Consider the following 14,560-nt stretch of genomic DNA (forward strand, 5'->3'; position numbering starts at 1 on the left):
TCGAAAAAAAAGAGTGTTAATAGTAACTCTAAGTAGAATTTTTTATATCGAAAATGATAATTTAAGACCACACTTGAGTGAGTACAATGAATAATGCTAAGAAAATACCACTACGGACAAATGATAAGAAAAGGATTGCCGATACGAATAAAGGAATGGAAAGGGCAACAAACCGGAAACGGGCCTCAGCGTGCTACTGTGTTTAGTACGGTGAGGGAGGGGGGGCGGAGTCCATCCCAGTCCATTCCTTATTTCCACTCATCAATCCTTTCCTCATCCCTTTCCCCTTAAAAGCGGGCTGCGCATGCGCAGCGGCACTACCCCTGCTCTGTTCACGGGCAGTGGTGATCGCTTACCATAAGCAAAAAAGAAAGAAAGAATCAGGCGAACCACCAGCTCGGTTGCCCGCTGTAACATAAACAAAAAAGAAAGAAAGATAGAAAGAACATACATCATATGTTTCTCCAAGCTGCTTTTAATTCCAAACACTCGGCCGCAGTCATCGCATATATATTTTGTGTGATAGCTTTTGTAGTGATGGGTGAACTGTTGTGATGAGCTGTAAAATATTTAATATAAACATCACTACTAATATTATAAACGCAACTACTAATATTATTGTGGTAGTTGAGCACGCTCCGGCACGAATTGGGCCAGCTCGCACCGGGGAAGTACCACACTCCCATAGAAGACCGGCGTGAAATAGCATACTGCTGTGATTCGTTCGGTGAGTGGGGGAGCCGGAGGCCCATTTCCGTTTCCTTACCCTTCCCATTCCTTTCCTTTATTCCTCTAATCAATCGCATGGTAGCGCTTACCATCAGGCGACCCACTAGCTACATTGCCGACGGCGACATTAAAAAAAAAAAAAAAAACAGTTTGTAATATTGTATGAGAAATTTTTAAAGAATATAAAAGACTCGATCACGTGGCGGGATTCGAACCCGCGTCTTTATGACAAACCGTAGCAACGCCTAGCCTCTCGGCCACCCGTGACCCCGCCACAGTAATCGAATCTCTTCTACTCTTTCGGTATAAATTATTTCAAGAATTTAAAAATTTCATTGATAAAAAAGCAATTCAATGCTATATATAAACTAAAGATTTGAACGTATGTATGTTTTTTACTCATACACCCAAAACAGTAGATTGGATCTGTATGAAATTTTGGTGCAGGGATAGATTAGAACGTTGGCTACTTGGTTTGAGTACCACGCGAGTAACGCCGCGGGTTCCAGCATGTTAATAAAAAATTCCCAAGCTTAAGCTATTCCGTAAAAGCAAGCTCAATCCATTGGAATATTATAAAGCGATATTTAGTATTTTCTTGTGTTTGGTTTCACGCGAGTATTATACATTTAGAAATTAAAAACTTTTCAACGGATTTTAAACGCGATTTATTCATTATATTATTAACCCGACGTTTCGAACACTTTACAGCGAGCGTGGTCACGGGGAGACTCAATAATGAATAAATCGCGTTTAAAATCCGATGAAAAGTTTTTAATTTCTAAAAGCGATATTTATTTAAATAGTCAGTTGAAGATATACCGATATATTAGTATACATTTTATTTTAAGACTAGCGGTCCGCCCCGGCTTCGCCCGTGGTACATATATAGCCTATAGCCTTCCTGAATAAATGGGCTATCCAACACTGAAAGAATTTTTCAAATCGGACCAGTAGTTCTTGAGATTAGTGCGTTCAAACAAACAAACAAACTCTTCAGCTTTATAATATTAGTATAGATAAGTAAATAAAGTACTTTAACAAACACAAACCAAAACAAGCATATTCATTCACTTGGATACAAAAAAAAAAAATTCTACATTCAAAACCGCTGAACCGTTTTTGATGCAACTCCCATTAAAACGATAGCACTCACAATATCTGCATCCCGCAGTTCTTGCACGTGTAGAGTCTGCTGTGCGTGTTGACCATGTGCAGGTTCATCTCGAACTTGGAGCGGCAGTACGCGACGCAAAATGTACATTTGTATAGGACGTTGTGCGTCTTCCAATGCTCGTTCAGTTGGGCGCGCGTGTCGAACGCGTCCTTACACTCGCTGCAATGCAGCGGTGACACGTCCTGGAGAGAAAAGAAATTAAAAAAAATACACATACATATCTTATACCTTTAAACGAGCAATTCTTGTATATATATATATGTATATATATATATATATATAATTGGAATCTCGGAATCGGCTCCAACGATTTTCATGAAATTTAGTATATAGGGGGTTTCGGGGGCGATAAATCGATCTAGCTAGGAATTTTTTTTAGAAAATGTCATGTTCGTGTTTTTTTTCCTGACATCTATTGGTGAATAATAATACTATTTTGCTTCGTAGATAGCTGGACAACTGAAATAACACATAGGCACTTTTATACCAATATTCCTACGGGATACGGACTTACGCGGTTTCAACCGCGGGTCACAGCTAGTGTCGGATAAAGTGAAGTCCCGGGTCCCCTAGTGGGGTATGTGGCAGATGATGTACATCTGTTTCACTGATCGATTTTCTTTACGAACAAGTAGGTGATCAGCTTCAAATATAAAAAAAAAACAAAAAAATAATAATTACCGTGGGATGAGCAAAATCACTATGACGATGGACATCAATCACCCTTTTATACTTCATCTTGCAACGTTTACAGCCATACCGGTACTGACTCTTGCCCCTCTTACACTCTCTCTCCCTCTGAAGGACCTCCTCTATCTCCCCGTTGTCCAGCACCATCTTCTTGAAATACTTCTCCAGTTTCTTCATGTCCAGCTCGTTCTTAGTTATCACAGCTTTGCGTTCGAATTTGCCAACAAAGTTCCGCTTCCTCGCCGCCGGTTTGTCGCTGTCGCTATGGCTGCATTCGTCTTTTATGTCATAGTCAAATACATCTTCCGTCTCTTGCTTCACAACCTCGATGCTTAACCGACGCTGCATAATCTCGGGCAGTTTCAATTTCTCTTGCACTTCCTGATCGTGGTCTATAGTAATGTCGTATTGTCGGTTGTGATGCACGTTCAAAGTTGATAGTGGCGTTACGTCTGTGTTTAACTGGAAATAATTATGTTTGTAAACAAAAATTATAATAAAACGCCTTCAAATTGTTAAAATTGAAACGATTTCAAAGAGGACCACATGGGAGGCACCAGTTTTCAATTAAATGAGCAATCATCAAAATCGGATAACCCTATCGATAAATGAGAAATTTTGAAAGAATAGAAAAAATTTGATCACGAGGCAGGATTCGAACCTGCGTTTCTTGCCTAACCGTAGCCTATTCTTTCAAAATTTATAAAGCATTTCAATGCTATAAAACTAAAAATTAAACCCTATCAATAGTTCTGAAGTAGCAAACGTAAAAGAATCGAATCGGATTGCTTGAAAATAGCCAATTAGACAATACTTCTTTACTTCTACCCGCAAGTTGATTCAGAGTAACGATAAAAAAAAAACAACTAACAGAGCTTAATTTTTTGTAAAAACTATAATTTTTTACCTGGAAGTATTTAAAAGTTATATCATTTTTATTAGCTTTTGCCCGCGTCCCTTCGTCGCTGTCGTATATTTCACTTTTAATAAAAGCGCCATCTATCGGATTAATAAATTTTGAAGCTATTTTTAATTGCACTTCTTATTAGCTCTTCTCTTGAAATTGTGATGTTTCACCGCGGAAAGGGTTGCCTATATCATTCTCTAGCCTCTCAACTGTTCCCAGACACACAAATCATACTCAGTTGGGGCTTGAAACAAAGACAAACAATAAAACTTTATAATATTAGTAAATCCTGAAATGACTGCCTCCTTGTTACAGTGGTTAACGCGTGATCGTCCGAGGGGTCCTGGGTTCGATTCCCGGTGGGGACGCACAAAAAATAATGTCTCGGTCTGGCAGAACACAGATGGCTGGTCACCTACATGACCAAAAAGAAAATCGATCAGCGAAACAGGTGTATATCTGCCCCATACCCCACTAGGGGACACAGGACTTCACTTACTTAACTTTTGAAATACATCTACACTGATATTATAAAGAGAAAAGATTTGTTTTGTAATTTTATAACACAAAAGCAATTGGACCAATTTCAAAAACACTTTCACACCTAGAATCTTACTTAACTTAAAACTTCACTCAGTGACATAGGCTATATATGTTCCATGTAATCCAATAAGTTATTAGGATTATATCAACTCACCTGATCCAATTGCACCGAAGTATCTAAAACGAATTGCGCTTCGTTGATTTTCTTTTGAAATAATGCAATTTTCTTCACCATGGCCTTGCATTCCCAGCATAATTGTATTTGTAAATACTTAGGCTCCTGAAATGACAATTTTTCATACATCATCATCCTCATCATCATCATCAGCCCATATATGTTCCCACTGCTAGGATACAGGCCTCCTATGAGGGTTATTTTTCATATTTATTATGATATAGTTATGAAATCAGTATATTTCTGATTTAATATGACAGATTTTAAAGTCGGAGTCAAACACACTTTGGCATAAATTGCCCGTTTCTTTTTCCTCACCCATCCCAGTCCATTCTTTATTTCCAATTGTGAATCCTTTCCTTTTCCCTTACCCCTTAGGAGCGGGCAGCGCATCCACAGAGGCCCTCACCCACCTCTGCCAATGTTCATGTGCGGTGGTGATCGCTTACCATCAGGGGAACCACTAGCTCAATTGCCCGCTATGACATTAAAAAAACAAAAAAATTAAATTGAGTCAGCTCACACTGGCAATGGTTACTGAAAGAAGATCAGTGTGAAATAGTAGTTTACTGTTTAGTGAGTTTAGTTTGGTGGGTGGGGGAGCTGGATGCCTGTATCATTATCCTCATCCTTTCCTGTCCATGCTATTTCTAATCAATCCCTTTTTTAAACAGCTTTTTAAGGATGAAATCAATGTATGAAGGCATTCCTAGTTTTTCTATATTTTATGTTTATTTTCTTTTACTTTTTAGTTTGTAGTATAGTGTTTCTGAATGGTGTGAGAGTTGAAAAAGTAGAAAAGAAACCTGCAAATGTATGCCTCTGCAAATGGATCTCAAACTTCAGTTTATAAGGTATAAGGAAAGGATTGATGGAGGGAATGAAGGATAGGACTAAAACAATACGAGCACCCGAACTGATTTTGATAGGGCCGTCATTTGTAAATAAGTGAGGATACAAAGCAAAAATAGTAATCTAAAAGTTAATTACAGAAAAAGTTGTCAAATAATTGATCTCTACATAAGATATATTAATTCAAACATACCACATATACCGTCTGTTTAGACAACAGCATGATAAATAAATCTTGTCTTTCCACTACGCTCGTATGTCGGTCCATGCTCAAACATCCACTGCAGATCCCATCTCGATCTTCGGTTTTGATAGAATCCATATTTGCAGGCAAATTGACACTATTTACCACCTAGTTTGTTTTTCTAAGTAATTTGAGACATATTTCACGTTAAATAACATCTATCACATACTTGTTAACAGTTTTTCATTAATATTTACATTTAATTGCGATTATAAACACGATTAAAAAGTAACGAAAATTTAAAAACTGTTTTTGTATTCGAGGAAGTTTACTATGTACATAATCAATAAAGTAATGTATAATATTACAAAAAGAGCATGTTAATTCATTACACAATTTACAAATATAATTGACTTGTTTGTTATTCCATTTTAAATAAATTACAGTAATTCACTTCAACCTCCCAGCTTCAGCTTCTGGTTTTGACGTCTCTTGTTTGACATTTGCATTGTTATTGTGCACTATATTTTTTAAGGGATGTCAAAAGGAGGCAAAAGCTTAATAGAAAATCTCATGAAACATCTTCTATTTTCTTTATTATATATATATTCTTAAATTATATGTGTCGATTTAAGTATTACAGCTATATTCTAATTGTCATTATCTATTATGGTATTTGTGCTATTAGGTACATACCTACTAGGTACTCGTAGGTAGAAGGTAATCTGTGGTTTCAGTAATTACATTATTTATCCCGACGTTTCGAACACTTGATTTAATGAGTGTTCACGGCAAGACTTGCTCTTTAATTTTACTTGACGCTCGTTCCGGCTCAGCTCGAATATCATGATCCTGTTTCATCCTGAGGTAGCATTTACACGGGTTAATTTTATGTCAAACGTAGTCTGTGCTTAAATATGATATGCAATATTAATCTGTGGATAGGGAAAAGTCAAAAGACAAAACTCAAAGTCGACAACAACATGAAAAAAATCCGAAGCGTTGTCCGAGAGCTGATTTTGATTTCATGATTGAATTCTAATCTGTTTTAAGTTAGTTTAAAAGTTTTCAAAACAAAATTACCAATTCAACTATGACAAATTGTATAAAACCTTTAGTTTTCTGCGAAGGATGTTTGTCGACTGATAGAAAGCTAGCAGATGTCGGAGAATTCTATGATATTTACGTTAAACTATTTATTGATGAAGCATCCAGTAAGGTGGGAGCTGTATTTTTGATTTTAAAACTTCCATAGATAAAGTTCAGAGATTATAAAGTTAATACTAATTTTTAGAAATAATTTAACTGAGATGTACCTACTTCGTGACCTTATTTTTGTTTGTAAATTGTTAGCCGTGCGCGCGATTTGTCTCGTATACGAATCCTGCTACATAAGCTACATCGTTGCTTAGTATTATCAAAATCGGTTTAATCGCTTATGCGTAAAATCATTACATTCTCACAAGCTTTTGTCTGAATAATATTATTATAGTAGAATATAAATTTAATCATCAAATTTATTAAGTATTTCACTTATGATTTTTCAGTCTTTTTATTGTCTTGATCATATCTATAATAATATAATATGCAAGCAGCATTGTATTATTTTCAATTCATACCAAAAACCAAGATACCCTCAAGCAAAATATGATTATTTAGTTATTTATTTTAAGTAAATTGTTAAATCCAAAACAGTTCTATTTCAGTCTAGGCATGTTAAACAACAAAAACTGTTTGTTTATTTGTTTTCAGCTCTCAAAGAACCCTCTCTTCTGCTGGGAATGTAATGCTATGTTGCGAACAATACACAAGTTTCGAGAGAGAGTTGAACAGGCCAATAGTTACCTAAATGAAGGGTTGAATAACTCTATAAATGTAAGTTAAGTTCTTCAGTATATCTCCATACTAGTGGTCTTCCCTGACTTTGCCCTTATAGATCAAGAATCATGTAAGTTATTGATAAACAGATGAACTGTACATATAAATAAAATTTCAGACTCTCTTTTATATATACTCCGTAACAGTGTGTGCTGAGGTAGCTGTAACCTCTTCTAGATACAACATTTGTTTGTCCAATTTTTGTTACCGTTCTCCTCCGAAACAGCTTGGTGATTCTCCAATGAAATTTTATGTGTATAATGGGTAAACCTGAGAATCTGCCAATGTCTATTTATCATATCACTAAATGATGTGAGTAAGGCAGGACAGCATTTACCAGCAAAGAGTATACACTTTTAATGTTTTGTTTTATTTTATACTAGTTCGTCCTGGCTTCACCAATGGTACATATATGAGCCTTCCTCAATGAATGGGCTATCTAACACTGAAAGAATTTTTCAAATCAGACCAGTAGTTCCTGAGATTAGTGTGTTCAAACAAACAAACTCTTCAGCTGTATGATAATAATATAGATTTTTAATGTACAGAACCAATGTAAATAAAACTTTCACTGTTTGCTACATGTAGATATATCATCACCAACATATAAAATAATGTGGTCGGCCGCATGTTTCTTCTGGGTGTCTTGATAACTCAAAAATTACTGCACCAATTTTCATTCACTTCGAATTTAAGTTTTAAACCACTAGGGCGAAGCCACGGGCGAAAAACGATGATAAGAGTATGAAGTGAAATAACTTTGCTTAGAAAACTATCCTACTTCCTACTAATATCCTATCCTATTTTATAATATATTATATCCTACTTCCTATACTACTTTTATACTTTTATTTATTTATTTATTTGATATTATAAATGCGGAAGTTTGTAAGGATGTGTGTGTGTGTTTGTTGCTCTTTCACGCAAAAACTACTGAACCGATTGCAATGAAATTTGTTACGCAGATAGCTGGACAACTTGAATAACACATAGACAACTTTTTATCCCGATATTCCTTCGGGATACGGACTTACGAGGGTGAAACCGCGGGGCACAGTTAATAATTTATAACTTTGATTTCAGAAAAAGATCTGCCTATCGAATTTATCAATATCAAATGTATCAGATAATATCATATATGCAATACATAGTGAAGATAATGAACTAAATAATTTTAAAGTTGAAGAAAGTGCAGTCAATGATTATTTTAATAATATACCCTTACTAAATGAAACATTGATTCCGCCAATAGAATTAAAAGCTGAGAACAGCCCTAATGATTCCGATTTCGAAAATGACTTTTCTATCGACACAGATTATGTCAATGTAGAAATAGAGAAAGTGGACACAGATAATATAGAGGATGACAAAAAAATTGTTTTAGAGAAATGTGCCATAGACAAAACACGTAAACCCAAACGTCGAAAGTCGTACACAAATGTACGATACATTGTTAAGGAATTAAGTAAAGAAGAGATGAGCGTTATGCGAAAGAATTGCAAGCGAGTGGTAATGGAAGACGATGAAATCGCGTTGTGGCGGGAAAAGGCGAAATTGGCGCGAAACTACAGAGTGAGGGCGTATAAATGCGAGACTTGCATATCTGGGTTTGCCAAAAAGCAACATTACGATGAGCACGTTAAGAAATTCCATACGAAGGTAACTAAATATAAATAATTAAACTACACAATACAATAATCTCACCGCTTTTTATATTAACTACACATAAGAATCGTAAATAGTTGATTAATTTAGCAAAAAAATAATAATATCAATGAACACTGCACACAGGAGACAATTTACAGATATAATCTTAATATATATAAATCTCGTGTCACAATGTTTGTCCTCAATGGACCACTTAACCGATTATAATAAAATTCGCACACCATGTGCAGTTCGATCCAACTTGAGAGATAGGATAGTTTTTATTATAATTTAAATTACAATAAACAACTATCCGGGCGGAGCCGGGGCGTACAGCTAGTTACATATAAAAGTGATGTCCTTTGTACTGGGGTATGGGGCAGATGACATACATTTGTTGCACTGATCGATTTAATTTATGGAAAAGCAGGTGATCAGCTTCTTGCTAGACCGAGACATTTTTCTTTTGTGCGTTCCCATCGGGATTCGAACCCAGGACTACTCGGTTCTACGCTCACGCGTTAACCACTGTACCAAGGAGGCGGTCATTTAACTACATATAAAAAATGAAAATTTTTAATGACATACATACACATTTTTTTAAATCTATTTTGATCTCAAAAATAATTTTTAACAGTCATCAAGTTACGATATGAAAAAATAATTAGTTGTAATCGAATTGGTGGCTAAATTCAAATATATTTTCAAATGACGTTCCAAATTCGAAATGCGAAGTTTCTTTTTTTTTTTTTTTAACATGAAATCTGGCACTGATTTTCAGACGAGCGGCGAATACGAATGTGACATATGCAATCAGCGGGTACCGGACCGTCGGTTGCCGTCGCACGCCAAGCTGCACAACACGAAGTACGTGTGTTGTGTGTGCAGCGTGGAGTGTCACCCGATACATAATTTGGATTCCCACTTGAATTCAATGCATAAAACCGTTGTCGAATGTATTAAATGTAAATTGCAGTTTAGGTGAGTGGTTCTGCATTCAATAATGGAACGTGCTTCTCAATTCCTGTTTCCCTGGTATTACAATATGGTGGTCTCACAGCGCGAAGTGTACGTATGAATGAACTACGGTCCGCCCTGGTTTCGCCCGTGGTACATATATAGCCTATAGCCTTCCTGAATAAATGGCCTATCTAAAACTGGTAGAATTTTTCAAAACGGACCATTAGTTCCTGAGATTAGGGCTTTCAAACGATATAGCTTTATATAGCATAATATATATTTTTTTTTATGTCACAGTCGGCAATGGAGCTGGTGGGACGCCTGATGGTAAGCGCTACCACTACCCATGAATATTGATGGCCGACTTTTTGGGAAGGGATTAAAAAAGGATTGGCGAGAGGATTAAAAGAAAGCACTGGGAAGGGTATGGAAATGGATACGTGCTTTTATAATATTAGTATAGATAAATGAAAATCATAATTTACAGGCATCGCATGGAATGCAATTCGCATTACATAAAAACGCATATGCGGGTCATATGCGATTACTGCGGTAATGGTTTCACGTCGAAGAAGAGGTTGATCAACCATATTGGGTGAGTTACATAGACAAATAGTTTATACCAACCATAACCATAGAGTTATGATATTGAATCAAATAGTTTGTATTGCACTGGCACCCAAACCGTACCCAATTCTATAGTTGGGAGCGCCGTTTACAATAATACCGGCTTTTGTACTATTTCGTCTCTTTTTTATGCGTACTGTATATATATTTTGAATGTATTTGATTATAAGATTGTATAATGATTTTATTGTATGAATATATAATAAAGATATGAAAAAAATTAGCACATAATTTTCTAGGCCTTCAGACAAATTAAAATCATAAGTCAATATTACAACACTTTTCTGTCGTCGCCGTTTAATCAACAGCCTAGGCTATTAATTAATAATCTGACTCATCCACGTTTGTTGCGGCTAATTTGGAATTATAAAATTCTAATCTATACATTTTTCAATTTCCACAGATCACGCCACACAGAGCACAGATGCAAAATCTGTGATAAACTATATACTTCATTAGATACGCTGAAGAGGCATAATCTGTCAGCGCACGTGAAATCAGTATCCGAGGAGACGTACTGTGTGGAGTGCAATATGCATTTCAATAACGAATATCTGTTTAAACGTCACTTGTTGACAAGCACGAAGCATAGACAAAAGAGGTGCGTCTGGTTTTTTTTTTTTTTAGAATACAGATAAAAAAATTTTCTTGATTTTTGTTGTTTTATCTGTAGCTATGTGTCGGAGATATCTTAAGAGCAATTACATTAAATTTAAAATTTTGTCTTTGACAAATACAAAATATTGTGGTCGTCTAGACTAATATATAATGCTAAAGAGTTTGTTTGTTTGAACGCACTAATCTCAGGAACTACTGGTCCGATTTGAAAAATTATTTCAGCGTTAGATAGCCTATTTATTGAGAAGGGCTATAAACGTATCACAGGAGAAGCCAGGGCGAACCGCTAGTTATAATTATACAATACAATACAATACAATATACTTTATTTAACACATATAAATGAGGAAGATTAACAAAGAAAGAAGAAGAAAACAAGAAAGGAAAGAAACATATAAAGGTTAAATAGGCGGCCTTATCGCTTTTAAGCGATCTCTGCCAGGCAACCTTTGCAAATTATCTTAATAAATCTACTTTAAAAATGATGCAGTATTTTATTCGCTCCTATTCATGCAGGTTTCCCTGCCCGGAGTGCGATAAAGTTTACCATAAACGGACGACATTGAATAACCACTATAATCATGTGCACTTACAGAAGACTAAGAACTATTGTGAGCTGTGTGACCGAGTGAGTTCTCAAACGTGTTTTTTTTGAAAAAAAAAAATTTAGTTAAAATTACGAATAAACATGCTCTAATGATAAATAAATATTATAATAGTTTAAAAAAACTAAAAAACACGCTTTTATCATATTTTGTAAATTGAAAAATGGAATAATTTTATCAAATTAGTGTATTGTCATCGGTCCTCAATAAATCTACAAAGTTTGAACGAAATCTGGCCGTTTAAAGTGGGTCAAAATCGCGCCCAAAGAAGTCGGTTACAAACAAACAAACAAACAAACAAACAAAAAGCGTGTAAAAAAGAAGTGAAGTCCCGTGTCCCCTAGTGGGGTATGGAGCAGATGATGTACATCCGTTTCACTGATCGATTTTCTTTAGGGACAAGTAGGTGATCAGCAGAGACATTTTTTTTTTGTACGTTCCCACCGGGAATTGAACCCAGGACCCCTCGGTTCTACGCTCACGCGTTAACCACTGTGCCAAGGAGGCGATCATTTAACTACATATAAAAAAATGAAAAGATAATGATGATAGAATCGATTAAATTGTCTCACTTGCTCTTATATGGGGTACTAGCTGCACCCTGCGGTTTCACCCGCGCAAGTCCGTATCCCGTAGGAATATCGGGATAAAAAGTTGCCTATATGTTATTGTAGTTGTCCAGCTGTCTACATACCAAATTTCGTTGCAATCGGTTCAGTAGTTTTTGCGTGAAAGAGCAACAAACACACACACATCCCTACAAACTTACGCATTTATACTTCGATGATCATACATAATATTATTCTTTGAGGTTCCATGTCGTAAGGGTAAAATGGGACCATATACTGCACCGTTCATCCGTCCATCCATCAATAATGCGTCTGTCTGTCTGTCTAATAAAAAAATCGAGGGTAAGCAACGTTTGGCACGGTCATGAATTGGATGGGTGACCAATTTATATGCAGTTGCTCTTTATTAATATGGAACCCTTAGAGTCGCGAGTCCGACTCGTGATGAACAAATACTAGAATTTTCTTGTGTTTGATTTTACGCGAGTATTATACATTTAGAAATTGAAAACTTAACGGATTTTAAACGCGATTTATTCATTACATTATTCACCCGACGTTTCGAACACTTTACAGCGAGCAGAGCAATTTCTAAATGAACAAATACTTTTATTTACAGTATTTCCTAACGGGATTCCGGCTGAGACAACACAAGGCGCATACGCACGACCATTTGCCGAAGCCAAAGACAAAGATGTGTTCAATATGTGGGAGAGCTTTTAATGTAGGTATATTTATCTTCCTACTTCCTACTAATCCTACTAATATTATAAATGCGAAAGTTTGTAAGGATGTGTGTGTGTTTGTTGCTCTTTCACGCAAAAAACTACTAAACCGGTTGCAATGAAATTTGGTACGTTGATAGCTGGACAACTGGAATAACATATAGGCAACTTTTTATCACGATATTCCTACGGCATATGGACTTACGCGAGTGAAACCGCGGGGCGCAGCTAGTAATTCATAAATTTATTCGATTATTCATAGTGAAATATCAGAAAAAACTGAAGCATGTATTTTGCGGGGCAGGAAGAGATATGGGGGTTCATACAACCCCCCTCCCAGCCAGGAATTAAAATATTTAATACCAATGCGTGCTCTTTGCTTCATTTACTGTATATTTTAAATCGTTTACAGTCTGTGGAAATTGTAGATAAATTATTGTTTAAAATTCATTTTCAGACGAATCGTATCCTACAAAATCACATGAGAACGCATACCGGCGAACGGCCGTTCCACTGTGATTTCTGTACAGCGTCTTTCACACAGAAGAACGCTCTGGTCTCGCATACGAGAGCGATACACAAAGTGAATTAAATAAATAAACAATTTACTTTCTTTTTTATTTTGTAACAAAAGTTACATGATTGTAGAAAATTATAAAACCTTTTTGCTACAGTAGGTTTTATTTGTGATTTTTTTATTATAATGGGAGCAAAAATAAGCTGAGTTAGCACCTAGCTCAGCGCGAGATTATTTAGATTTGAGTACCTATGCCTATCCATGGCTCCAACCATAGATAATACACTTATATACTGGGCTCCAACAGTCTGTATGTATAGTCTATGGTTCTGTTTTCGGTTGCGTATTGTTAATCTGTGTTTTCGGTTGCGTATTGTTAATCTGTGTTTTCGGTTTTGACAATTGACATCACTGACGTATTTCATTTTTAGTTTTCAATGGCATTGAAATGCTTTATAAATGAGAAATATTGCAAGAACAGAAAAAAATTGATCGCGAGGCAGGATTGAACCCGCGTTTTTTGCCTAACCGTAGCAATGCCTAGCCTCTCAGCCACTCGGTTGTCACAAAAGATCTGAAATTATCTGATAATTTACTTAAAAAATTGCTGCGAAACCTCTATTTCTGTAGATAAATGGTTGTAAATAATTTTATGTCAATTAAATCAAGTGAAGTAAGCAAAAATTCAAAACATGCTTTTATCTGAATATCGCGCATTTGGAATAGTGACAGCTGCAAATTTGTACATTTTACACGTTACATCGCACATCTGTTAAAAAACTGTCACATTTCAAAAATATTAATTCGAGATATTTGAGGGACATTGGCAGAGTCTATTTATTAATCAATAAATATTTCTGTTACAGTATGTTCTAGGTCGTTTAACTTTAATATCGTTTCAGAAGTTACAAGAGTTGTATCTCGTCTGCACAGTGCCTCCACAGCCAATTGAAATGGCTGCGAACGACCAATCGAATCTTTCATCATTGAACATTCTTCATCATAGTATTTTCTCGTGTTTGATTTTACGCGAGTATTATACATTTAGAAATTAAAGACTTTTTAACGGATGTTAAACTCGATTTATTCATCATATTATTAACCCGACGTTTCGAACACTTTACAGCGAGCGTGGTCACGGGGAGACTGAGATGTTA

At 35.9% G+C, this 14,560-nt stretch overlaps 2 protein-coding genes across 3 annotated transcripts in view; one reads left to right on the forward strand and one right to left on the reverse strand.

Moving 5' to 3' along the window:
• The window catches only part of LOC119838473 (zinc finger protein 431-like), a 9,157-nt gene extending 3,413 nt beyond the window's left edge, over nucleotides 1-5,744 (reverse strand). The window contains exons 1-5 of the mRNA XM_038364421.1: nucleotides 5,267-5,744; nucleotides 4,201-4,326; nucleotides 2,588-3,058; nucleotides 1,886-2,088; nucleotides 300-559 (exon numbers count right to left, since the gene is read on the reverse strand). Coding sequence (XP_038220349.1) covers nucleotides 300-559; nucleotides 1,886-2,088; nucleotides 2,588-3,058; nucleotides 4,201-4,326; nucleotides 5,267-5,395 — 1,189 coding nt within the window. The 5' untranslated portion in view covers nucleotides 5,396-5,744. The remainder of the gene's footprint in view (nucleotides 1-299; nucleotides 560-1,885; nucleotides 2,089-2,587; nucleotides 3,059-4,200; nucleotides 4,327-5,266) is intronic.
• Nucleotides 5,745-6,207: 463 nt separating this feature from the next.
• On the forward strand, nucleotides 6,208-13,494 carry LOC119838497 (PR domain zinc finger protein 5-like). 2 transcript variants are annotated; one of them, XM_038364455.1, is made up of 9 exons: nucleotides 6,208-6,476; nucleotides 7,010-7,132; nucleotides 8,219-8,794; nucleotides 9,564-9,763; nucleotides 10,230-10,337; nucleotides 10,773-10,970; nucleotides 11,504-11,615; nucleotides 12,781-12,885; nucleotides 13,344-13,494. In XM_038364455.1, the coding sequence occupies exons 1-9, from the start codon at nucleotides 6,351-6,353 to the stop codon at nucleotides 13,476-13,478; spliced, it is 1,683 nt and encodes a 560-aa protein (XP_038220383.1). In that variant the 5' UTR covers nucleotides 6,208-6,350; the 3' UTR covers nucleotides 13,479-13,494. The 2 variants fall into 2 exon arrangements, with proteins under 2 accessions (XP_038220383.1, XP_038220384.1); XM_038364456.1 differs by lacking the exon at nucleotides 12,781-12,885.
• Nucleotides 13,495-14,560: the final 1,066 nt, after the last annotated feature.

This window comes from Zerene cesonia, unplaced genomic scaffold (assembly GCF_012273895.1).
Source record: "Zerene cesonia ecotype Mississippi unplaced genomic scaffold, Zerene_cesonia_1.1 Zces_u003, whole genome shotgun sequence".
NCBI lineage: Eukaryota > Metazoa > Arthropoda > Insecta > Lepidoptera > Pieridae > Zerene > Zerene cesonia.